Source organism: Physella acuta, unplaced genomic scaffold (genome assembly GCF_028476545.2).
Source record: "Physella acuta isolate Inbredline_101_S28 unplaced genomic scaffold, ASM2847654v3 ptg001828l, whole genome shotgun sequence".
Lineage (NCBI taxonomy): Eukaryota > Metazoa > Mollusca > Gastropoda > Physidae > Physella > Physella acuta.
In genome coordinates, this window is record NW_026733337.1 from 57,154 (window position 1) to 83,375 (window position 26,222).

General features: G+C 45.2%; 1 protein-coding gene across 3 annotated transcripts in view; it reads left to right on the forward strand.

Moving 5' to 3' along the window:
• LOC131930713 (uncharacterized) overlaps positions 1-20,553 on the forward strand; it is a 54,619-nt gene extending 34,066 nt beyond the window's left edge. Inside the window, exons 1-4 of one of the 3 annotated variants that reach the window (XM_059287299.1) lie at positions 2,606-2,861; positions 17,410-17,951; positions 18,362-18,470; positions 18,758-20,553. In XM_059287299.1, coding sequence (XP_059143282.1) covers positions 17,467-17,951; positions 18,362-18,470; positions 18,758-19,903 — 1,740 coding nt within the window. In that variant the 5' untranslated portion in view covers positions 2,606-2,861; positions 17,410-17,466 and the 3' untranslated portion in view covers positions 19,904-20,553. Of the gene's footprint in view, positions 1-2,605; positions 2,862-3,033; positions 3,114-17,409; positions 17,952-18,361; positions 18,471-18,757 lie in introns of those variants that run through there. The other 2 variants (XM_059287302.1, XM_059287300.1) reach the window with 2 other exon arrangements.
• Positions 20,554-26,222: the final 5,669 nt, after the last annotated feature.

Sequence of the window (26,222 nt, forward strand, 5' to 3'; positions counted from 1 at the left end):
GGACTCGAAAACATCAACAAAGTCACGTGAACCTGGCTAATTTGCATACACGCACGCGCGTAGAGATGTGGGTGAGCAGAATTCACCGCGGTTATTTTGGTGGATGTTTTTGTTTTTCTATGCAAATGTCACTTGGTCACGTGGTGTGTGGGTGGTGTCACGTGTGGAGGGACTGAGGCGTTAGTGTGTTGATGTACCTGAGCCGCCTTCACGCCTGTGTTACACACCTTCACATGTACTCATTTTCTGTTTACAGCGCACTAACTGTTGACATGGACCAACTGTCAGCATGTTAACTCAAAGTGCCATTCTACCCTGGTAAATCCACCCGAAAAACAAAAATAGATCCCTAATAACAAAAATTTACCTAATCAACTAGTACAATCTTTTTAAGTTGTATGAATAGGTGTGTGTGTGTTTGTGTGTGTATATGTGTGTTTGTGTGTGTTTAGGCGTGTCTGTGTGCTAACACAAAGTCAACAAACAGTTTGTTCAGCACCTTGTGGTTTAAAAAATCATTGTTCGTAATCGGCTTTTACACATTGCTCTTCAACATCATTATTCAATCGGCCTAGCAATACTCAAGTTCGTAAAATAGTTGTAATCGGCCTTCACACTTCCCAGCTCTGAAATTGCTGTCCAGTTATTGTTAGTGTTAAGTCAGTTGTAAGGTCACTGTTAGGGTTAGTTTCTCCATCCAAACATGAGTTCAGATTCAAGTTTTGAAAAGTAACACCCAAAGCACACATCGTTATGATAGCTCTCTTTTGTGTGTGTTGACAGAGAATATCCCATGTTTTCGTTCCCACTGTCGTGGCCAAATACGGGACATAATCCGCGCTCCTATCTGGCCAGCAAACATGCTGCTCTCCCTTCCCAGCTCCCAAAACTCTGATTATTAGCTCAAAGAATTGTCCCACAGGTGAAGATTTGAAAATTCCCCGCAAGTGTCCCCGTCCCGTCAACCCGGTGATTACAGGGCGAGCTCCGGCAAACAACCCGGGACGGGCGGGTTGGAGTGGTTGACACCAGGGGTCTGATCCCACTGGCATCCCGTGAGGACATTCCACCTGACCCAGCGGCCATTCTGTGGGAAAAACAGGAGGGCCGTCAACAGAAATATGGGGGATATGATGACCTGCCCCCCGGGGAAAGGGGGGGGGGGGTGGTCAAATATTGGTCACTGTGTCCACATCGCCAGGGGCGGTGCTGTAACATTGTAAAGTGGGGGCCCCTAAACAGGGGATGTCAGCAATGGAAAATTGGTTGAACAAAATTTTTATAATAGGCCAATACACAATTGGTTTCTCAGATATTTATAGTAGCCAATCCACAATTGGTTTCATAAGGGGTCATTCATTTATGACGTCCACACGCGGGGGGGGGGGGGGTCCCAAAAAAGTGACTTTTGCGGACGCGTGTGGACTTATACAAGGAAAAAAAGTGGATTTTTTTTTGGGGGGGGGGGGGGTGTCAAAAATCCAAAAAAATTGTGGACGTCATAAATGGATTACCCCTAAAGATTTATAATAGGCCAATCCACAATTAAAGAGCCAACAAGAGCGATGTGTGTAATGGCGAGGCAGGCCTACACTCAGATGCTGAAGTTTGGAGGCTCTAGTGGCTTAAGTTGGCTGGCCCGTATCTAATCTGGCCCAGTGGTAGAGCAGGGTTTAAATCTTCTGTATGGGGCTGTAACGGCTCTCTAAGGAGATGAGCCAGGCAGTTGGAGAAGATTGGCTCATGAGCCGAGCAGTTGGGGAAGATTGGCTCATGAGCCAGGCAGTTTGAGAAATTTATTGGACAGCTTAGAGCTGGATATTGGAGCTGTGGAACAACTAGCACGTCTGTCTGTCTTTAATCTTCTGCTCACACTGACGTCAACTTTCTCACGCCGTGTCACCATTGAACCATGTCAACATTGAACCATGTCACCATTGAACCATGTCACCATTGAACCATGTCACCATTGAACCATGTCACCATTGAACCATGTCACCATTGAACCATGTCACCATTTTACCACATCGCAACTTTAAGATATCACAATCTAACGAAGTCACAAGTTGATCATTTAAACAGTCATCACTATTGAACCATGTCACCATTTAACAATATCACCATTTAACAATATCACCATTTAACAATATCACCATTTAACAATATCACCATTTAACAATATCACCATTTAACAATATCACCATTTAACAATATCACCATTTAACAATGTCACCACTTAACCAAGTCACCATGTCAGTACTAAGCCACGCACACCTAGTGTCACAACTTTGGAATGTACTAGATATCTGATGCATCTGGCACCGCCAATTTAAAAAAAATCAACCTCCACGATTTTCTTCCAGCGAAATCGTTTTCTTTGAATCTAAGATACACCTCCCCCCTCCCTCCTCACCAAAACGAGCGGCTACGCCCCTGGTGTATCGATGTTCCTTCAAACGGCGGGCAAGACAGACGTGATTAAAGAATGTCTCGCTTTGATGGTTTTTTCAATTGTCACTTCGCGCTTGATGCAACAACTCGCTGGGGAACCCCGGACCCTGTCACTCTGCTGTCCAGAGTCTGCTGGGCTGTCCCTAGTCTGCTCGGCTGCTAGCCGTCTGCTCGTCCAGCCCGCGCCACGCCCGCACAGCGCAACCCGCTACACCTACCGGCTGATGAATTGATTCTTACCGGAAGTGATGGGTTATTCGTAATGCACTGAAAACGTCAGATGCGCATGCGTTGATAATATTGACATTCCATCAGACGACTTAAAAGAAGGAAAGCCGTTGTGTTGTGGTTTTGTTTTCGATGGAACTCACTTGAGTGTCGTCTGCTGCGTGCTCTCGTGTGTGACTGGGGTAAGTTAGAACACAGCTCACCTCCAGTTAGGCTTTAGTCTACATGTAGTTTGTTAAGTTAGTTTTGACTTTGGTGTTAGAATACAACCCAGCTTTAGTCAATTTATAATTTGTTTTGACTGGGTTAACTTAGAACACAGCTCACCTCGAGTTAGGATTTAGTCTACACGTAGTTTGTTTTGACTGGGTTAAGTTAGAATACAGCCTAGCTAGACTTAGGCTTTAGTCTACACGTAGTTTGTTTACACTGGGGTAAGTTAGAATACAGCCCGGCTAGACTTAGGCATAAGTCAAGTTATAATTTGTTTTGACTGGTATAAGTTAGAGTACAGCTCAGCTAGACTTAGGCATAAGTCAACATGTAATTTGTTGCCATTAGAAAGTGTCAGTTTAGATCTTGTATAATTTATTTGATAGCCTGCCATTATGTTTTCACCAATTTTTCCCCGTTCGTGTATTCGATGTACTGGCACGAATTCAACTAATTCACCAGCTACTTGACTCCATGTTGTACTTTTCCTTACTTATAACTTTATCTTTAAAGTTTTCTCCATTCTGTTATAAGCTACTTTACAATTAGAGCGAAGTAATGTGTGCCTGACGGTATGGTCGTTAATTTGTAATGAGCCTGTTGGATGGCCCGCGGTTCTTTTGGCTGATGCTAAGAATGAGGAAGCTATCATGCATGACTGGTCACGTGGTCTTGTAAGAACATGTATTATATGCTGTTATACGGCCATTTAATATGTTCTTGTAAGAACCTGTATACGGTGTTATACGGCCATTTAATATGTTCTTGTAAGAACCTGTATATGCTGTTATACGGCCATTTAATATGTTCTTGTAAGAACCTGTATACGGTGTTATACGGCCATTTAATATGTTCTTGTAAGAACCTGTATATGCTGTTATACGGCCATTTAATATGTTCTTGTAAGAACCTGTATACGGTGTTATACGGCCATTTAATATGTTCTTGTAAGAACCCGTATTATGCTGACATAAATATGTTCTTGTAAGAATCCGTATTATGCTAACAAGTAACATTTGATAAACCAGTATATCGATATTTCATTTTTGTACAACCACCACCCCCCCCCCCATGTGTTAAGACTTTTTGATAGTTTTTTTCTTCGCTCACCCCCTCTCCCACCCATGTATTGCCGGTCAGCGTCTTGTCCTGCTTCACGTGTGGCTTACCTGACGCTTACTTTACCTGACGCTTACTTTACCTGACGCTTACATTACCTGACCGCTTACCTTACCTGGCCGCTTACCTTACATGGACGCTTACCTTACCTGACCGCTTACCTTACCTGACGCTTACCATACCTGAACGCTTACCTTACCTGACCGCTTACCTTACCTGAACGCTTACCATACCTGACCGCTTACCTTACCTGAACGCTTACCTTACCTGAACGCTTACCTTACCTGACCGCTTACCTTACCTGAACGCTTACCATACCTGACCGCTTACCTTACCTGACGTTTACCTTACCTGACCGCTTACCTTACCTGACCGCTTACCTTACCTGACGCTTACCTTACCTGAACGCTACCTTACCTGAACGCTTACCTAACGCTTACCTTACCTGAACGCTTACCATACCTGACCGCTTACCTTACCTGACCGCTTACCTGACCGCTTACCTTACCTGGCCGCTTACCTTACCTGAACGCTTACCTTACCTAACCGCTTACCTGACCGCTTACCTTACCTGAACGCTTACCTTACCTGACCGCTTACCTTACCTGAACGCTTACCATACCTGAACGCTTACCATACCTGAACGCTTACCATACCTGAACGCTTACCTTACCTGACCGCTTAACTTACCTGAAGGCTTACCATACCTGACCTCTTACCTACCCCAACGCTTACCTCACCGAATGTTCGCCCACCTGACTATCCCACCTGTTGACCAGTCTGTACATCACGTGACTGCACGTGCTACCCGCAGCTCAGCACGTGTTGCCGTTAGACCAATGACTCACCGACTGTTCAAAAATTAACTTTAAAATTTGCATTTTTTTTGTGCTTGACTGAACAGGCATTATTTGACACACATCTGAGAGAAACAATTAATTAACGACCGTTAGATTATGGAAATAATATTAATTTAACCCCAGTCACGGCTCATTAGGCAGTGTGACTAATTAACACTGCTAATTAAAGGGCCACAGTTGAACCCGCCGAGCTAGATACAAAATATGTTATGTCCAGGGGTCCCCACTCCAGCCCCCCCCCCACACACACACACACTGAGCCATGTATAAAACGTGTAGTAATGTCCAGCGGTCCCCTTGTTTATCTCGTGTACCCTGATAATTAGGATTTCATGTTTACCCTACCCCCCCCCCCCCCCCATTTCTCATTCCACAAGATCCCCCAACAAAAAGTTTACGGGCAATATTTTTTAGACCACGTGATCCAGTAATTCTCATTAGCCTAATGATATTGATAGGCTTTATTTTTATTTTTTACACCGCAATTTATTTCAATTTGTCTTAATATCAGCCTGCCGCTTCCATAAAAACAACATTGAAATAATTCTAACTGCATTAACATACGGGTTTTATTTTAAATCTTCATTGTTAACATGTTCTGAAACCACAATTTCAAATGTCCTCAATCCTAAGATATTTTGTTCCAATGTTCTTGATGCTAAGATATTTTGTTCCAATGTTACCAATCCTAAGATATTTTGTTCCAATGTTCCAAATCCTAAGATATTTTGTTTCAATGTTCCCAATCCTAAGATATTTTGTTTCAATGTTCCCAATCCTAAGATATTTTGTTCCAATGTTCTTGATGCTAAGATATTTTGTTTCAATGTTCCCAATCCTAAGATATTTTGTTTCAATGTTCCCAATCCTAAGATATTTTGTTTCAATGTTCCCAATCCTAAGATATTTTGTTTCAATGTTCCCAATCCTAAGATATTTTGTTCCAATGTCCTTGATGCTAAGATATTTTAAAACCACGTAGACTTCCCCCCCCCCCACGAACTTTGAATGTCTGCATCCCCACGCACTCAGGAGACTCACCATTTATGCATGATCACGTCCTAACCCCCCTCCCCTCCCCCCTCCCCCCCCCCCAACTTACGATCCCTGCCTAGTCGTGTGTCGTAGCCATTCTGTGCACTGGGCCGTGCTGCCACCCAACAAAACACACCCTCCATCGATCCAGCGTTTCAAACTGTCCTCAACTGCCCTGGTTTCGACCAAAACAAAACCAATTCTAGGATAAAACTGCCTGTAGACCCCGCTGACCGTTAGGATGACCCCACGCCACGTGCCTGTACTGTCCCTCGTCACGTGATTAGATGAGACGCCATGACGGTCTGTGTCCCCAAAGTCGCGCCATTTTAACCGTCAGCCTCTGGTGCCTAAAGAAGTTACCTGTGCCAGCCCCTGGGTCCATTTATTCAGCATTTCATCAATGTTTGAGTGGGGGGGGGGGTGGCGTCTGCAGCGGAGAACCTGCCATTAGCAGACGATCTGACAGCAGAATTCATTGGCCCTTTCATTCCGGCACTAGCCATTACTTATTCACGAGCTCTGAATCAGCACCAGCAGTGCACTATTGGACGGTCGGTATCAGCGAGCAGCCGGCAGACCGGCCGGGATCGACAAGCAGCCGGCAGACCGGTCGGGATCAGCAACCAGCCGGCAGACCGGTCGGGATCGACAAGCAGACGGCAGACCGGTCGGGATCAGCAACCAGCCGGCAGACCGGTCGGGATCAGCAACCAGCCGGCAAACCAGTCGGGATCAGTAAGCAGCCGGCAGACCGGCCAGGATCGACAAGCATCCGGCAGACCGGCCCGGATCGACAAGCAGCCGGCAGACCGGTCGGGATCAGTAAGCAGCCGGCAGACCGGTCGGGATCAGTAAGCAGCCGGCAGATTGGTCAGAAAATCATCTGAAAAGTCTGTAACCTGCCGGTGTTGACGCCCAGAGGTGTCCACAAGGGACAACCACCAAAATCACAACCACAAACAGCACCACCATCACTGTATTACCAACTTTTGTTCTGGCGCAGTCCACCCCACCCCATCTACCTCCCCGCTCCCCCACCCCCCGCTAGCACCTGCATCAAGTGCATGAAATATTAAAGAGCCGAGTTTTATTTACTCAGCGCCAGATGAAGACAATAAATCTACGACGGCCCCACAAAAACCCCACCCTAAATCTCCTCCCAGCGCTCGACGGATTGTTCTTCTAGAAAATTCCTTTTATTTAGAGCCGCCATTAGCTCACAAATCCGCAATTACTGAAATATCAGCAGAGGATGGGGTACAATATTGATCATGTTCTAAAATCTTCAGGTTTTTAGCTCTTCTGATAAAACGCGAGGCTTTGTCTTCTTCCTCCCGCCTCAAGTATTGGAATCTTTTTTCTACTCCCGCTAAAAACGGGCTGTCGTGCTAAAAAGTAATTTTGCAACCAAAGAACGCGAGGTGAATATCTCGCGCCATGGGCTGCTACACGGCTTTATTGCCTGCTGGCGAGCTGTGTGCTTTTTATGCTGGGCAGATTGGCATGGGAATCAACGCTTGTTCGCAGGATCAAACCCAGCTTAGACCGAGGCGACGAGAGAGAGGAAAAAGTCTTTTATTAAATAAAAAATAGAAATTGAAAATTGTGCGTGTGTTTATGATGGTCAATAAAAGCCAAAGCAGGTTTTTGTAAATACAGAAAGTAAACGTTAGTGTCAGTCGCCTTGGTCCCCACTGACCTTTTGACTTTTGTTGGTCCATAAATGACCTTTTGACTTTTAGTGGTCAAAAACCTGATATAGCATGAGTGGCACAAACATGTGATCACCGGTGACAGTACAGAGCCATGTGTGACGTCTTTGTCTTGTGTGTCTTTATGGTCTGGTCTGTCTTCAACTCGTGTGTCTTCATCTCTTGTGTCTTCAACTAGTGTGTCTTCAACTCGTATGTCTTCAACTCGTATGTCTTCAACTCGTATGTCTTCAACTCGTGTGTCTTCATCTCCTGTGTCCTCAACTCGTATGTCTTCGACTCGTATGTCTTCAACTCGTATGTCTTCAACTCGTATGTCTTCAACTCGTATGTCTTCAACTCGTATGTCTTCAACTCGTATGTCTTCAACTCGTGTGTCTTCATCTCCTGTGTCTTCAACTCGTATGTCTTCGACTCGTATGTCTTCAACTCGTGTTTCCAACTCGTGTGTCTCCAACTGTGTCTTCATCTCGTGTGTCTTGTACTCTCCCATTTCCCCTCCAGCCAGTGTCTAATACCACCCTCCGTCTAACACCACCCTCCGTCAAATCAACAAACACATCCGTACGTAAAGTTTCCTCCGTCAAATCAACCAACACATCCGTACGTAAAGTTTCCTCCGTCAAATCAACCAACACATTCGTACGTAAAGTTTCCTCCGTCAAATCAACCAACACATTCGTACGTAAAGTTTCCTCCGTCAAATCAACCAACACATCCGTACGTAAAATTTCCTCCGTCAAATCAACCAACACATCCGTACGTAAAGTTTCCTCCGTCAAATCAACCAACACATTCGTACGTAAAGTTTCCTCCGTCAAATCAACCAACACATCCGTACGTAAAGTTTCTTCCATCAAATCAAACAACACATCCGTACGTAAAGTTTCCTCCGTCAAATCAACCAACACATCCGTACGTAAAGTTTCCTCCGTCAAATCAACCAACACATCCGTACGTAAAGTTTCCTCCGTCAAATCAACCAACACATCCGTACGTAAAGTTTCCTCCGTCAAATCAACCAACACATCCGTACGTAAAGTTTCCTCCGTCAAATCAACCAACACATCCGTACGTAAAGTTTCCTCTTCTCATATTTTCAACAAATCTCACATGTCAGCCATCTTGACCTGGTTTTGCAGAAATCTTCCACCGGCTTCTAAGCTCTCAAAATTGTCACATTACCTCTGAGTCAAATGTCACATTTTCACATTATTTTCAGAAATGTAGGAAACCTGAGAATATTTGCTACCCCCCCCCCCCCCCCCCCTGTTTTCCTGGGGCTGGGGCTACCCCTGGCTACTGCATATTCCAATCAACTTCCTTAACGGAACCAAGCGGACATCGTGAAATAAATGTTTAACTATATGATCGCTTACTCCCCTTGGCCTGAGGTAGGGGGGGTGGGGTGGGGGTCTGGAGTGAATCATTTATTCCAGAGATTAATCAAGTGTATTATGTTCTCTATCTCTTCATTTTTAGCGTGGCTTTTTTCTTTTTCCGGGCCACGAGAGACTTAACGTACACAATAGACGTGAAACAAAACAAACACGATCTATTTATAGACGTCACGTGATCTCTGGGGGCCGGATCACGCGGGGGGATGGATCACGTTACAGAGTTTGAAGCTTCAGAAATTGAAACTTTAAAACTATCTGGAAAGATGGGTTGTTGCGAGGGGTTGGCGTGAGAGGTTGGCTTCAGGGAATGCTGTGAGGGGTTGGCGTGAGAGGTTGTCATGAGAGGTTGGCTTGATGGGTTGTTGCGAGGGGTTGTAGTGAGGGATTGTTGTGAGGGGTTGGCGTGGTTGTTGTGAAGATTTTTTTGTTTGGCTGAATGTGATAAAATTTAGAGTGGGGTTGTAAGGGGGGGACATTTTGGCTACGACTGAGATGGTTGGTGGCTGGGGCGGACATTTTTCTTTTGTTTTATTTGGTCTGGACTACGGGACAAACCGGCAAAGTAAAACTACGCTTGCAGCCAGATTTCTCGGGTTCAAACCTCCCTTTATTTTTGTCACGTGACCTTGTGCTCTATGTGATGCGCCACGCAGCTCAACAGTCAAGTCTAGCTGCGATGCCAGGGAAATGTCCTTTTTTGTATTCACGTCCAATATGGCAAATAAAAGGGAAAATGTTGATAAAACTCTGGACAATAGCGTCCATAGACGTTGCGATGGGCCAAGGGAGGCTAGCGACGTCCAATATTATGTGTTCGTTTACCTCCCCATTTCAGCCGAGTTTAATTATTTAACACTGTGTAATTCACGATAGGGATTTTACATTGTCATTTCCAACATAACTGTTCATCTCACTGTTTGTGTGAGGGGGGTGGGGAGGGGGGCAGCGGCTTTGTCTACTTGATTCAAGCTTAGCGATCTAATAATAGATCCTGAAAGTCTCGCGTTACTCGGCGCGTGCGAGATTAAGGGACGAGAATTCGATGACGGTAACCATGGCGACCGCGTATTAAACTAGGTAAATCCGTCACATGAGACGAGCTGATGGAGACAGGTGATGCCCGCGTGATGTGTGCTGATGATGTGTAATGATGTTGAGTGATGATGTGCCTTGAGCCAGTACTGGCCTGTAGTTGAAGAAATCTGACGTCAAATTATGACCGTTGGCGTTTCTGCGTCTTGGTGAGCGCTAATGGTTTTGTATTTCATGAGCTAGTCTTTCACTGCAGTTTTAAAATTTAAAGATGCAGGCGGGGCAGGGAAAGGGGTGGGGGGGATGTATCCGGGTATAAAAGCCAGACGGCTTCTTTTATCTTGGCCGGCATCAAAGATTGGCAGCCACTTAGGATGCATCATTGCTCCGACATTTCCCCGCCCCGGTGGTTTTATGTTGGGGTGACGTCTAGGCGCAGTTGTCGTTTCTAGTCAAGTGTGGTGATGATGCGGGAACAGGCTGGGATGGTACTGGTACAGCTAGAACTGACTCCATCCATGAACATATCTTTTACTTGCAATCCCTGCATGGCAGAATATATATATATATATATATATATATATATATATATATATATATATATATATATATATATATATATATATATATATATATATATATATATATATACATCTATACTCACATATATAGCGTCTACATTGTATATAAAGATTGTAGTTTCTCTCTAAACAATGCCGTCAGCTGTGTGTTGTGTTATCTGTTGTGTGGGAGGCAGTTTAGTGTTCTCTGTCTAATCAATACTTTGTTCGCCTGTTCTAATTAGTAATACAGGACTTAGCTAATTACTGTTTTCAATTCGCTGCACATTTTTATTTTCCTATCGGATTACAAAAACTCAACAAAACTAGCTATAAAACCAGCTGAACTGGCCACAAAACCACCTGAACTGGCCACAAAACCACATGAACTGCCCACAAAACCACCTGAACTGGCCACAAAACCACCTGAACTGGCCACAAAACCACATGAACTGGCCATAAAACCACATGAACTGGCCACAAAACCACCTGAACTGGCCACAAAACCACCTGAACTGGCCATAAAACCACCTGAACTGGCCACAAAACCACCTGAACTGGCCACAAAACCACCTGAACTGGCCCTAAAACCACCTGAACTGGCCATAAAAGCACCTGAACTGGCCACAAAACCACATGAACTGGCCACAAAACCACATGAACTGGCCACAAAACCACCTGAACTGGCCATAAAAGCACCTGAACTGGCCATAAAACCACCTGAACTGGCCACAAAACCACCTGAACTGGCCATAAAAGCACCTGAACTGGCCACAAAACCACCTGAACTGGCCATCGCCAGACCGAGCTATGTGGTACTTCAGTTGACCTGCCTGGGCCGTCTTACGCCATCACTGTGTGGGGCATTAGTTTCTTCCGGATACTGACTATTTGGGCTAGAGTTGACCATATGGGCTGATGAGATTAATGCCGGACGCGGAACAGAATATTATGTCACGTTGTGTGACAGATCACGTTGTGTGACAGATCACGTTGTGTGACGGATCACGTTGTGTGACAGATCACGTTGTGTGGCAGGTCACGTTGTGTGGCAAGTCACGTTGTGTGGCAGGTCACGTTGTGTGACAGATCACGTTGTGTGACAGATCACGTAGTGTGACAGATCACGTTGTGTGACAGATCACGTTGTGTGACAGATCACGTTGTGTGGCAGGTCACGTTGTGTGGCAGGTCACGTTGTGTGGCAGGTCACGTTGTGTGGCAGGTCACGTTGTGTGACTGATCACGTTGTGTGACAGATCACGTTGTGTGACAGATCACGTTGTGTGACAGATCACGTTGTGTGACAGATCACGTTGTGTGAGTGACAGGATCACACATGTGAATGGATCAGCGGTTGCCGTTAAGCCTCGAAAGTCTTTCTCTCTGTGACAATCGAATTGTAACCAGGAGCGTCAAGTCGCGTGTTCTCATTCATTCGATGGTTTCCTATTTCGGGGGGGGGGGGGGGCGTTGGTGTCTGTAGGGTAACAGCTACGGGCTCTGTGTGGGTCTAGTTGGTGTCTGGTGACGTCAGCTTTCAGGTATAGCTGTAGGTGTCACACGCTGACCACGCTGACGTCACGCAAGCCCATACTAATGACGCTAACGTCTCCAAACCTTGATCACGATGACATCACAAAAGAAGATTTGACCTCGATGACGTCACCAAATAATTAGAACACGCTGACGTCAAACGACTTAAGTTGCGTCGCGTCCCCTGAAGTAAACAGTCCCACCCGGCGCCGAAGAAGCGAATTTAATTTGGCCATTGATTGGATAAAACTAGCGCGCGCCCATTTCCATCAAAGCTCGCTCAGGTAGGACGTTTGGCTAATGAGGGCGGGCGGTGGAACATTAGCCGTGTGCAAGTCCGAGGGTAGCCACCGGATCGATGGTACCATCAGATCGATGATACCATCACATCGATGATACCATCAAATGATACCATTAGATCGATGATACCATCAAATCGGTGATACCATCAGATCGATGATACCATCACATCGATGATACCATCAGACCGATGATACCATCAGATCTATCACATGAATATTTAAACTCTACTGCTGCCTTTTCCCTCTCTAAAACTTTTTTTAAAAATTGTAATGTTTCACCAACCGGTCTACGTCAGAAATTTAGATTGATAATAAAGCCCACGCCTTTAAAAAAAATGGGCCAGTGGCTGTCTAAACCAGTGGCTCGTGAAAAAGCCCAATGGGCCAAAAGATGAAGAGATCGATAAACCATAGGTTAGGTCGGGCTTTGGTTTATCCGTCAACATCTCGGATTTCGGTCAGGGAGAAATGGAGGGGGGGGGGGGGAAGAACCGACAGAAATACCCGGCTTGTGGATAATTGTGGTTGAGCAGGAATATCATCAGATGATTGTGGTTGAGCGGGAATATCATCAGTCATGCACTCACCAGTCGCTCCGTCCAACACACGGTGCAGACTGAACCCGAACACTACTGACAGCAAACCATACATACAATACATACAACTGTACACACACAACACCCGTACAACAACCCTAAACACCAACACACAAGTCCGGCAACACCAACATCAACCAACATCTGCAAAAATCACACCCAACCGCCTAACATCCAAGAAAAATGATGGTGTTGATTACTAATCCAACAATTAGTCAATCCTTCTGTCACTCTATACAATTTTTTATCCTCCTCCCAACCTCGCAACAATCTCACTTACAATCACATCTATCCTGAAGTAATTATCCAAACAATCACATTTATCCTTAAGTAGCTATCCCAATAATCACAGTTATCCTTTAACAAATATCCCACCACAACAATCACATTTCTCCCTTTGTCAATATCCCTCAGAATCACACAACTCTCCGCTTCAGAGCTGGGGTGGTTTTGTTATCCCAAATTAAATTATCCCAATTTTTTATCCTATTTTTAGCTGCTGGTGGCATCGCCTTATCTCTCCCGCCTATCGTTAACTCTATTCAAATGAATGAAATTGCGTTCAGCGAGTTCGACGCGAGATTTAAGTTTCATATTTCCTTCATCAGATCAATTGTATTTCAGTCCGTCCCCGCCCAAACAAGGGGACATTACTCCAACAACAAATTATCTCCCTTCCCCCTCCTCGGTTGCCAAACTTGTAAAAACGTAAAACGGTTCCACAGAAACTGACCGTTATTTACAGTTCCTACTTTAAAATCTAAGACCAGAGAAAGGGGGGAGAATTTCGAGCTATCTTTTACTTCCCCTTCTGTCGGTGACCTTGCCCTTCAATTCCATGGACCATTGCTCCAATGGGGCGGGTGAAAGGCGGGGGGAGGGGCCGCTCTAATGGGTTCAAGACTTGGACTTAAGACGATTGCTGGGTTTTTTTTTTTGGACGTGACTCCACACAACGATCGGGGTGGCTGTGTTTTATTCACACACAAAACCCCAATCAAAGCTCGGAGGGGGGGTCAATGCCCTCGTTCTACAGTCGTGTGATGGGGGTCAAGATGTGGATTATATTGTGGATTAAGGTGTGGGTTCCCTTGCGGATTAAGCTTATCTGGGATTAGTTGGACACCAGTTAAACACTGACCACTTGGTTTTATGTGAGTGGGGGGGGGGGGGGGATAATGATTTTAGGGGGAAATGGGATAAAATAATTGTAAAAACGCATAAATATTTTTACAGAGAAATTACTTAATCACAGAAACAAACGCAATGAAAGAACATTGTAAAATCTCCCAGTTCAAATTAAATCCAATGTTAGCGTCTCTCTCTGTGTACGACACGATTCTGCTCAAGCGATTGGTTGTCGCCCCTTTCCTGTGGTAGCCAATGTTGTTGTTTGTTACCTCCCTGTCGTATGTTTGCCTGTACACGTAGTATTGATGCTAGTTGCCTACCTTCGATTCTACCCAACATTGTTACTTTGATACCTCAGCACACTTTACCTCATCATACTTTACCTCAGCATACTTTACCTCAGCATACTTTACCTCAGCATACTTTACCTCAGCATACTTTACCTCAGCACACTGTATGTCAGCAGACATTACCTCAGCATACTTTACCTCAGCACACTTTACCTCAGCATACTTTACCTCAGCACACTTTACCTCAGCACACTTTACCTCAGCACACTTTACCTCAGCACACTTTACCTCAGCACACTGTATGTCAGCAGACAATACCTCAGCATACTTTATGTCAGCAGACTAACACAATGTCTCCACATGCACATCAAAGACAGACATCGATCTATGGTTATTCCCTCTGTGGGGGGGGGGGGGGGGAGGCGACTAATTAATTATATCTGAGCTAAGTGCCCCGCCCTGTCATCGATTGGGTTTATTGCTGACCCAAGACTGCTGGTCTATGTTGGCCGGACTGCCGGTCTCTCGAGGGCCGGACTGCCGGTCTATGGTGGACCACTGCTTCGTTAGTCCCTCACCCAACTCTCCATAAGGTAATCACCCGCAATTAGTTGTCTCGTGCACAATCAGCCCGAGCTACTACATGCATGTAATGACTTACACGTGATTACATGCATGTAATGACTTACACGTGATTACATGAATGTAATGACTTACAAGTGATTACATGCATGTAATGACTTACACGTGATTACATGCATGTAATGACTTACAAGTGATTACATGGAAATAATTACATCGGGTGAGCTTAATGAGCAGAAGCAAATAAGTTTCTAATGACGTACTTTGTGCAGCTTTTACCTGGCTTAATTGCGGCCCCTGGCACTGGTACCTGCGGCCCCTAGCTCTGGTACCTGCATCACACAGGTGCCAGACAATAGGGCTGAGTTTGTCGTTGATCACATCTGGTCAGCGGGTCAACAGCACGCGAGTGTGCTGCATATTGTGCTGTTTGGTGGTGTTGTTTACTGATGATGTTTACTGGTGATGTTTGGTGATGCTGTTATATGATGTTGTTTACTGATGATGTTATTGTGTGGTGATGTTTGGTGATGCTGTTATGTGATGTTGTTTACTGATGATGTTAATGTTTGGTGGTGTCGTTAGGTGGTGCTGTTTGGTAATGCTGTTTACTGATGATGTTTGGCGATGCTGTTAGGTGGTGTTAGAGTGCACTGTTTATCCCTTGTTTGGACATCGTTACGTGTCAGTGAACCCACAAACACGGTTTTTGCTGAAGTCATTGGGGAATTACTGAAGCCAACTGACAAACGAGAGATTCAGTTTTGTTAGGTACAAGTGATAACGTTCTTTGTGGTGTACTAATTGGAGGTTTTGTGTGGTGTACTAATTGGAGGTTTTGTGTGGTGTACAGATGACACATATTTTGCGTTGTGTACACATGACATTAATTGTGGGGTCTACACGTCCACAGATTTCTTATTTCAAAGTCTTTGAACTTCTTACTCTCATGTTGGCTCTATTAGAAGTGTTGAATATACTTCTCGCTGTTCGACTCCAGCCTCAACATTCTGTCTATTCTCCCGCCCTGACCACTCCCCCGCCCAGTGGATAGTTAAGGGCGACATTTTTTTTTTCTAGTAGAAGCAGCAAACGGCGTCAAACTACGCCAGCCCGCCCGTGAATAATTCATCCACACTTAGACCCCCGGGCCGCCATCCCGGGCAGGAGATAATGTTTGTGAGAACACCCAAAAGCTTTTAATTCGGCTGACCAGATAGATGTTTGCGTTGGTTAACGACATCCACCCCACAATCATGTCCCGGCCACGGGCGCTGATTGGCAGGGGGATCTAGTCTTTGACAGCGATATGAGCGGCCAATACCCGCTCAAATACTCGGCCAATACCCGCTCAAATACTCGGCCAATACCCGCTCAAATACTCGGCCATTTCCCATCACAGGAAACCGCATTATGGCCTTCCAAACGGTGACCTACATTTAACAATCGATATATATATATATATATATATATATATATATATATATATATATATATATATATATATATATATATATATATATATATATATATATATATAATGTATGATGTAAATTGCATCATGAGCTCTGATATAATTTGTCCTTGATACATAACTTCACAGTATAAAAAAAAATCCCGCCCGCGTAAATGTTTTCCATGTAATATTAAAACGTTTCTGGAGAAATTATTAGGAGTATTTCCTCATAACTGCATTTCAAATCGTCCTCTCCAATAGCAATTACCCCCCCCCCCCTCCCCGATCAACTCCCAACAAATGGACCTCCCCGTGATCTCTTCTGTCTGGAAACTTTTTTTTTCCCTTCCCAACGTGAGCGGGGGTCGACCCAGTCTTCGACAATAAATTGCGTTCTTGCGTCTTCAATCTATTTTCAATGCCGCCAGAAAAAAAAAAGTCTCCGAGAAATATTCCTGGGAATGTAGACACCTGCCCGGTGTTTCTCTCCACGTCTTTCATGTCCAGCACTTCCTGTCGGCCATTATGCCGGAACTCAGTCTTGGAGAACCTGTAACGTCCCGCGCCACCCGCCACCCTCCGCAGCTCATCCCATTTTTCCGGCCACTTATCCTGCTGGCCACCATAAAAGCTCTTAATCCTAAATGATGGCCAGCGACTGAAGGTCCACCATGTGGGCTGTCCCCGCGGGCCAGCTAATCCGGGCTCTATTATCTCCCCGCTGCATCTGCCCTAACAGGCCATCATGGAGCGGAGCCCGCTTAAGGCCAACTGCTCCTCTCTCGTCCTCACTTCAAGATTAATCGAATTTTTTTTTTACTTTAGTTCTGGCAATCATTCACTTGTAGCTTGGGGGGGGGGTGGTGGAAATATAAGATTATCAACTTGTATTCTATTTTCTAGGTCACTGTCGCCCAATGCAATACAGCGTCCAGCGTAGCCAGAGTGTGAGTACTTCCTATGACGTCACTGTTGCTGGTGACAACGATGTCGTCAAGCGAATCCTCGCGGGTGTTGGCCGCTACGTCATCAATGTCCCCATTCGACCTGCTGACGTCAGCTCCCGCTAGAGACCTGGACGCCGACATCCGGGACTTCTGGTCCTCCTTCCCCTGCCCGCCCCCGTGGAAGCCACGTCTGCTGATCGAGGTCAACTCATCTCGTCTGCTGCCTCACATCAGGAACGTCCAGACGTTTTTGGCGGGAAAATGCGAGATTAAACACATCCTTTTCCCGTCTGATGTTGACCCGAACCTCGGCCCCCAGCGCGGGAACGCTGACGTAGACTTCCGGCTTACTGAGGCCCCAGACCACGGGTCACCGCTGGGTGACCTCGCGACGTCCGAGCACACGTGGTGTGACGTGCCCTGCCAACTGTCCATTGGGAGCGCCATCTTTTTTGTCGTGGTCGTCATGCTGGTGGCCATGCTCGTCTGTGTTACCAAGTAAGTATCGTCTGCTACACATATCGTCTGCTCCATATATCGTCTGCTCCATACCTTATTCTAAGTTGTACAAAGTATCGTCCATTCGATACCTTATTCTTTGTATTCCCGGATCGATACCTCATTCTAAGTGGTACCAAGTAAGTATTGTGTCGTGACTACCACAGTTAGAGTGCGTATCGCCAGAGGCGTAGCGACCCTTCCCGGCGCCTGGGGACAAACTTTCGATTTGCACCCCCCCCCCTCAAACTTTCAATTTGTTTTTCCAACCCATTTTGGCGCCCCCTAAGGTCGGCGCCCGGGCCCCCCCCCCCCCCCCCCCTCACTACGCCTCTGCGTATCGCCTCGTCTAATTATTGCCTGCCAGCTGATTTTATATTTTGTTAATTTTTTTTTCCATTCTCTCCCAGACACCGTGTACGTCACAAGATGGCCGCCACACGTCCTTCCCGTCAACAGCTACAGCTCAGTACGTCAACCAGCGACGCCGTCAACTGTACAGATTTTTCTAACCTCGAGGTCAGCTTGCCACTTTTACTATAAACTTCCTCGAGTTGCCTAAAAGTTCCCTAAAGTTAAGTTATCTAAAAGTTCCATAACAATTATGATGCATTTAACTACTTATAAATATTTGTCATTAAATTGGATATACATTACTTACTTACATCAATTCATGCCAGGTTTGCCAGTAGCCTGCACTTCTTCTTCCATCTCTCTCCTCCATGTTCCCAGTGGTCTTCCTCTCTTCCGCTTATAATCTGGTATGAACACTACATTTAGTAACCTGATGTTTGCTTTAAATCCAGGTTCAAGGCGATGATGACCTTATCTACCCACCATTTCGCCATCGTGGCCTTCCCAACCCACCTGCAGCCTGCCACCCCTCATGTGATCCCAAGTGGAACTGCCCATCGTGCGCGTCCCGCCACCCCCTGATGCGGCTGAGTCCAACCGACCAGTGCTACTCCAGGGCCTACTCGGCTGTCTACGAAACCATCGATGACGACGACGACGACGACGACGTGAAAAAAACAGACACGACGCACAACAAACCAAGGGGGAGAACCCCATCAAAATCAAACAGCAGGGAGTCATACAACAGTTGCTCCCCCTGTCAGACCTCGCCCACCAGCATCAGCACGGTACAGATTCGCCCTCGTGCCAACGACGACAGCCGCGGCGTGCGACAGATCGCAGAGACCGGCTTCAACGGCGAGGAGGGGGACATCCACGCGCTGTCCCTGCTGCCCAATTACTTTGAACTTGACCACAGCTGTGCCTTGTCCGAGCTGTCCTCCCTGGACACGTTCTGCCCGCAGCCGGCCAGGACAGCCGAGCTGGTCACGGCCTGCTGCACCAGGAACAGCCAGATGACGTCACACCCAGCCCAGTACCCCAACCTCTCGGGGATGGCGCTACATTCCTTCCTGATGACCCAGATTCACCAGGACGTCATACCGACCAGCGACCTCCTGCAGACGACCAATCCCCCGGGCTGTCACCTGGAGGAACTGCGCTCACCCCCAGCTCACACACATTCCAGGTCGCCGCACGTGATGGCGCCCACCCCGCCCCAGCACACCATGTTCTCGCGTGGACTTAATGGCTACGACTACGGCCAGTCTTTGAGCGGGTACCACCCCAGCGAGATGTTCACCAACTACAACACTATGGACCCCACCCCCAGCCCCTTCTACTGCCCCAGCTGTGTCCACAGTCCCGTGACCGGAAGTAGCACCCACGTGACCGGTACATCGTTGCAAGGCCCCGGGGGTCGGGACCAGGCCGGCATCATTGGCCCTGACCTCCTGAAGGAAGCATCCAATCAGATGATCCAGGAGCTGACTGTCCCCCAGCCTCCACAGGCACGGGATGAGAACCACGAGGTTCCCCTGAGGAAGCCGGTTCTTGCCTTACACTCACAATATTTCGCCAAGACTTCAGCAGCTTAGATCTTAAGGTCAAAGGTCGCTCATGTTTTCTATTTGATTGTTCTTATTTCCTGTATTTCCTTGTGTTTATAAACCATGTTGTATATTGTTTGTTTATTACTTCATGCCGAGGTTCTCAATGTGGACATCCCTGACTCACCAGGTCAGTGTAATGTCAGTTGTGAGTGAGGGTATATCGAAGTAGTTTAAGGGTCTGAAGCAACCTATGGACCCTGTTTAAGGTATTAAACCGTACGCTAACATGCGTGTTCAGTTGACCACATGTAGGACGGACGTTCTAATTCACGCAGACGTTTTTAGAATTCAAATGTTTTCTTACCACACTGTAGCACCACTAGCAGACGACAGTTAAACCAACAGCACAAGTAGCAGACGACACCTAAACATGTTGCACTAGGTAAGCTATCACGTGATCAAGGACCTGTATGCCACTAGGATTGTGGGAACGAATTCAGTTAGTACAAACTCCACGGGACTCAAGCGAACCAGTCGATGCGATGTTCTCTTAACCAAGGGAGATTACTGTTAGTAAAGACAAATTTAAAGTCTCTATGCTTGCTCGCCCTTAGACGACTTTCTGTATAGGGTGGCAGGTGGGGTTGTGATGTCAACATTTGAGAACCTTTGCTTTCATGGAAACTTGTTCAAAGTGATGAAAATAAATTTTGTTGTCTTGAGACTTGAGTTCAGCTTTTGAAGCGGTAGATGGCATGTGTGTGCACCAAGTTGCTGTTTTGATGTTGTTTTTTAGTTAGTTTTTTTTTTTAAACAAAGTGGATAGTATCGAGAGACAGTATATTGAGCACCAATTTTTCTTTGGTGAAAGAAAGAAAGTTTTACAAGCTTTTATCTTTTATTTTACTTGCTTCCTCGTCCAGTCTGTCGTCATATATCGAAAAGCTCGAACGAAATTTCGGGCACTTTTAACTGACAGATTCGTTTCAAAGTCGCCGCGTTGGTCAAGACATGAAGACAATGCAATCTGACATTAAATTTGACTTAATTGGAAGCCTAATTAATTTTTTATGAATTAATTAAAATCTTGTCCAAATTAGTAGGCAGTCTTATCCAAATACCCCTCACTGTTATCATGTTCATTAGGTGCGCAATAGTTTTTAGTCATGCAACTCTATTGTAAATAAAAACATTTTTAAGTGCTGAAAAAAAATCTTAAAAACTGATCATCGGATCGTGAGCCACGCACCAAGTTTAAAAGAAATTAGTGCGCTAGAAGTGGTCAAATTTCACTCGCCACTTTCGACCCATAAGACAAAGTACGAGAAGGCATATTAATTTTAAAAATCTGGTCAGAACAAGAAGTAAACATTAGTAGGCGTATTTTAATAAAGGAAAAAAGTAACAAGGTTAAGATACTGAAACCTTTAAATCGGCCTGCAAACACTTTTGTGGGATACAAAATAATATGGTGATTTAAAATGATAGGCTAAGGTTTGGGGAGGGGGGGGGGGGGCAAAAAATTTTTGTCACAATCCCTCCCGCCCACAGAGGTACGTGACATCACAAACAAAAAATAAGCTAAATATAGTTACGTTTCCTTTACGGAACTTTCCGTTATGGAACTTTCCGCAGCTAAGTTGTGAAGCACTTGAAGGTAAAGTAGGTTTTAGCCAAAAGTGCATCACAGTGCACTTGTAGGTCACCGTGCTCTCACAGTCCGTCAACACTTACCGTGATCGTCTGGATACATCGATGCCGAACACGGTCGACTGCGGCCCACGTGTCTGACACAAGCTTCCGTTAGCAAGACGGTGCGGGCGGCAGACGTGTTGTAAATAACATTGTGGGACAGTTAAGTGTGGCAGGGCGGGGCTCCCATGTCAAGTGGCTGGTCAAACAAGTCATTTCCTCTGTCAGACCTGCTTCACTCGGTGGACGCGGGCTTTTTTACGATCATTTTATATGCATATATGTAGAATACATATATATATATATATATATATATATATATATATATATATATATATATATATATATATATATATATATATATATATATATATATAATGTGCCTATATAGAGTAGCTATGAGTAACTTTAGTAGCTAATAAGTCATAAACATGCATCTAGGGCCCTCCACCCCCCCCCCCCGAAAGAAACAAGAAACCCTGCACATTAATCAGTCCGCTTTAACCTGGACTAAACCCTAGCCGCCACAACAGCTTGACGTCACACAGTTGCCAGAGTTTGTACTGAAGGTTTGACACCAGTCAGGACGTCCCTGTTTGAACGGGTTCACTGAGTGCACTTACCTGGTCGTGCAGGTAGATGTGCCAGATAAGGCCCATCCCACTGTATTCGTCTGCTCGATAGTTTGAACAGAGCACCTGGCTACAAAAGTTGTGGGGTTTTCTCTGGAGGCGGGTTTTGTTGTTGGGGCAGGTTTATGGTGTGGTTATTTGTGGATGGGCTTGTGGGCGGGTTTATGGTGTGGTTATTTGTGGATGGGCATGTGGGCGGGTTTATGGTGTGGTTATTTGTGGATGGGCTTGTGGGCGGGTTTATGGTGTGGTTATTTGTGGATGGGCATGTGGGCGGGTTTATGGTGTGGTTATTTGTGGATGGGCATGTGGGCGGGTTTATGGTGTGGTTATTTGTGGATGGGCATGTGGGCGGGTTTATGGTGTGGTTATTTGTGGATGGGCTTGTGGGCGGGTTTATGGTGTGGTTATTTGTGGATGGGCTTGTGGGCGGGGTTATGATGTGGTTATTTGTGGATGGGCTTGTGGGCGGGGTTATGGTGTGGTTATTTGTGGATGGGCTTGTGGGCGGGTTTATGGTGTGGTTATTTGTGGATGGGCTTGTGGGCGGGGTTATGATGTGGTTATTTGTGGATGGGCTTGTGGGCGGGGTTATGGTGTGGTTATTTGTGGATGGGCTTGTGGGCGGGTTTATGGTGTGGTTATTTGTGGATGGGCTTGTGGGCGGGGTTATGGTTTGGTTATTTGTGGATGGGCTTTTGGGCGGGTTGATGGTGTGGTTATTTGTGGATGGGCTTGTGGGCGGGTTTGTGGTTGGTTATTTGTGGATGGGCTTGTGGGCGGGGTTATGGTGTGGTTATTTGTGGATGAGCTTGTGGGCGGGTTGATGGTGTGGTTATTTGTGGATGGGCTTTTGGGCGGGTTGATGGTGTGGTTATTTGTGGATGGGCTTGTGGGCGGGGTTGATGGTGTGGTTATTTGTGGATGGGCTTTTGGGCGGGTTGATGGTGTGGTTATTTGTGGATGGGCTTGTGGGCGGGTTGATTGTGTGGTTATTTGTGGATGGGCTTGTGGGCGGGGTTTATGGTGTGGTTATTTGTGGATGGGCTTGTGAGCGGGTTTGTGGTCCTTTTTATGAACGAGTTTGTGATCTTGTAACTCCCCCCCCCCCCGTTTCTTTGCACAAAGGTGCATCTTCGATCACATCGCAACAATATCTAACGTTGATCAAAGAAACTTGAGATTATTAAAAATGTATTTAAATTTGATCCTAATGTGTTATAAAGTTCTATCGATCCCCTTGATGAGACTTGTGAGTCGATGCCCACAAGTTCAGGACTTTCTAAAAGCCGGGTATAGACGCCAATACAGGGCAGGAATAGAGTGACTTCTTAAAATATTATCGACATGATGTTTCAATTTCAAGCAGTAGTTACGGTAATAGTTTTGTCAGCTGATTGTTAGGTTGTTTCTTGAGGCAAGATATCTATAGGATAACACTTGACCTTTTGAACATGTTTGGCTAAATACTGATCGGATTAAGGCAAATATGGAAACTTCTGCTTGGATGTCGATAACAAACAAACAAAAAAAAAAAAAACCTACCTAACACCAGGGGCGGAACTACAGTGCCGCCAGACCCCGCAATGCGGGGGGGCCTAGACCGATTGGGGGCCCAAAAATCCCGGCTAAATTATTTAAAAAAAAAAAAAATTAGGTGGAGGTCGAGTTATCTTTCTTCTACAGTTACAAACAAACACGATAGTCGGCAAACGTCTTTGAGAAAAATGCACAGACTATATAGCTCGAGAGACCGCCAGACATAAAGTCATCTTCAAAGACGCAGCCTACCGTTCTTTTTAGTGGCGTCGATTAGGAGAACAAAAAAAGCATTGTTATATTGTTTACATTATTAAAATACATATCTATGATTGTGTGTTTAAACTACTGGCCTGAATTCTACAAAAAATATAATTATTTATTTCGATCTCATACATTTATAATTGCGTTCATTTTTACTTTAACAACTGTATCAATAAACTTGTAAAAGTTTAAGTTATCTCCCTTCAGCGAAGCATCTGAAATTTGACTGCCGGTACACTTTGAAATCGGGCTGGGGAAATGTTGCGGCGACTATCCTGGTCTTCTAGACGACCGGAAAAAGTCGGCACTATTGATGTAGATGTTCATCGGCGCTTTCTTGTCCCCTTCCAATGAACCTTCCCAACTCTCTCCCCTGCCCCCTCTCACCCCTACCCCTCACCTCTACCCCTCACCACACCCTAATAAGATGTAATGCATAGATTAACGAACCGTCTATGAACTATTGAACTGTAAACTGACCACTCCTGCACATTTTGTTAAAGACACTAGTCAGTAGTTCATTCACCCGATGAACAGGGGCGGAACTACAGTCCCGCCAGACCCCGCAATGCACGGGGGGGGGGGGGCAGGCCGTTTAGGGGCCCACCCACGGCTGACCAAAATTAATATTTTTTAAAATTTTGAATTTAATTTTCGTGCATTTTTGCCTTAATATTTGGTTTGTAAAAGAAAAACACTAGCTGCGGTACGATTATCTTTATTTTACAGTCACTATACCACGCTCTTCCGCAACAGATAAAATCCATTACACAAACTACAGTGTAAAATATAGGCAACTCTTCAAATTTGAATGATTCTTTGACTCGTTGCCCCCCACCTCTTTAATAGCTAAATAGAGGACACGTAACTGTTTGACCGACCCTCCAAAGTGTACTGTCGCGGATTAGGTAGGGAATGGGGACCAAAAAGGGGGTTCAAAAATTGTAGATTTTTTTTTCCTTTTTTTTAAACAGTTATTTATAGTTGTATTTTTTAACCATTGTCAAGGCCGAGTTCTATTTCCCTACAATCAAACACACGCTGTCGTCGGCAAAATTCTTTTTAAAAAACAACAAAGTCCATAGCACGAAAAGCCGCTACATATGAAGTGGGCTTTCGTCTTTGCGGCATTGGTAAGGGACCCCATATCCATTGTACATTTTTCAATGTTAATGTGTTTGTGATAGTGGTTGAATTTGTATCCTGTACTATCTTGCATCCTACAAATAATAAAAAAATAATTTAATACTATACTAGAAACTTCAGTTTTATATACGGTTACTTGTTTTTGCTTTTACGAGAAATATCATAGTAAATTTTTAAAGTCTATACTTGGAATAATCTCCCCTGAGTAAGTTTTAAGATGGGCGATGCTGACGTACATAGATCAAGGCGTTTTGTTGTCGCTTTCAAGTTTTTTTCCCGAGCCGACCCCTATCCCACCCCTCTTTCTCAACCTCACAAGTATCGAGGAGATAAATGTATCGTTTATGAACTACTTCCTAACCGTACGATTCAACACTTCAGCACATTTTGTCAGACACTAGACAGCACTAGATCTAGATCTAGTCAACAGATATTAATTTACTTTCATATTATCAGGCACATCTAATTCACAAAACAGGGCAGGTAAGATTATTTTTTTGTATAATTATTTAGAAATTAATTACGTTTAGAATTAATTGAACATTATTAATAGTCAATTACTATTTATAAATGACGTCATTGAGGTGGGGGTGTGTGAGGGTCTGGCTTTTTGTTAGTCCCCCCCCCCTCCCCTAAATCAGAAGGTTATCCAACGCGTGACCTGGCCACATACAGTTGTACATGTGAAAAACATTTTTCTGTCTATTTTGCATTACTGCATCATTCACCCAATCGCCATGAAAACTTGGGAAGCTGTTGAGTACAGCCCCGCAAAAGTTTCTGTCATAGGCCTAACATTTGTACATATTGGAGTGGGGACTCCTAACGGAAATATGTGATTTAGCGCCCCGTGATCCTGCATAAACGGATGAGGTTACTACTTGAATACAACTGGCGTCAGTGTCATCCTGAGCGCATCACATATGAGCAGGTTGGCCCCCCACAGACAGTCGCTTAAAAGTTCCCACAACACTAGGAATAAGTCTCGCTACAACACTCGATGACTAAATCTAATTAGGTGTCGCACCAATGTTTCTTCCTGTGTAGACTGTTTTTGGAGGAGGGGTGGGGGAGGGGGAGCTCTGCCGGAA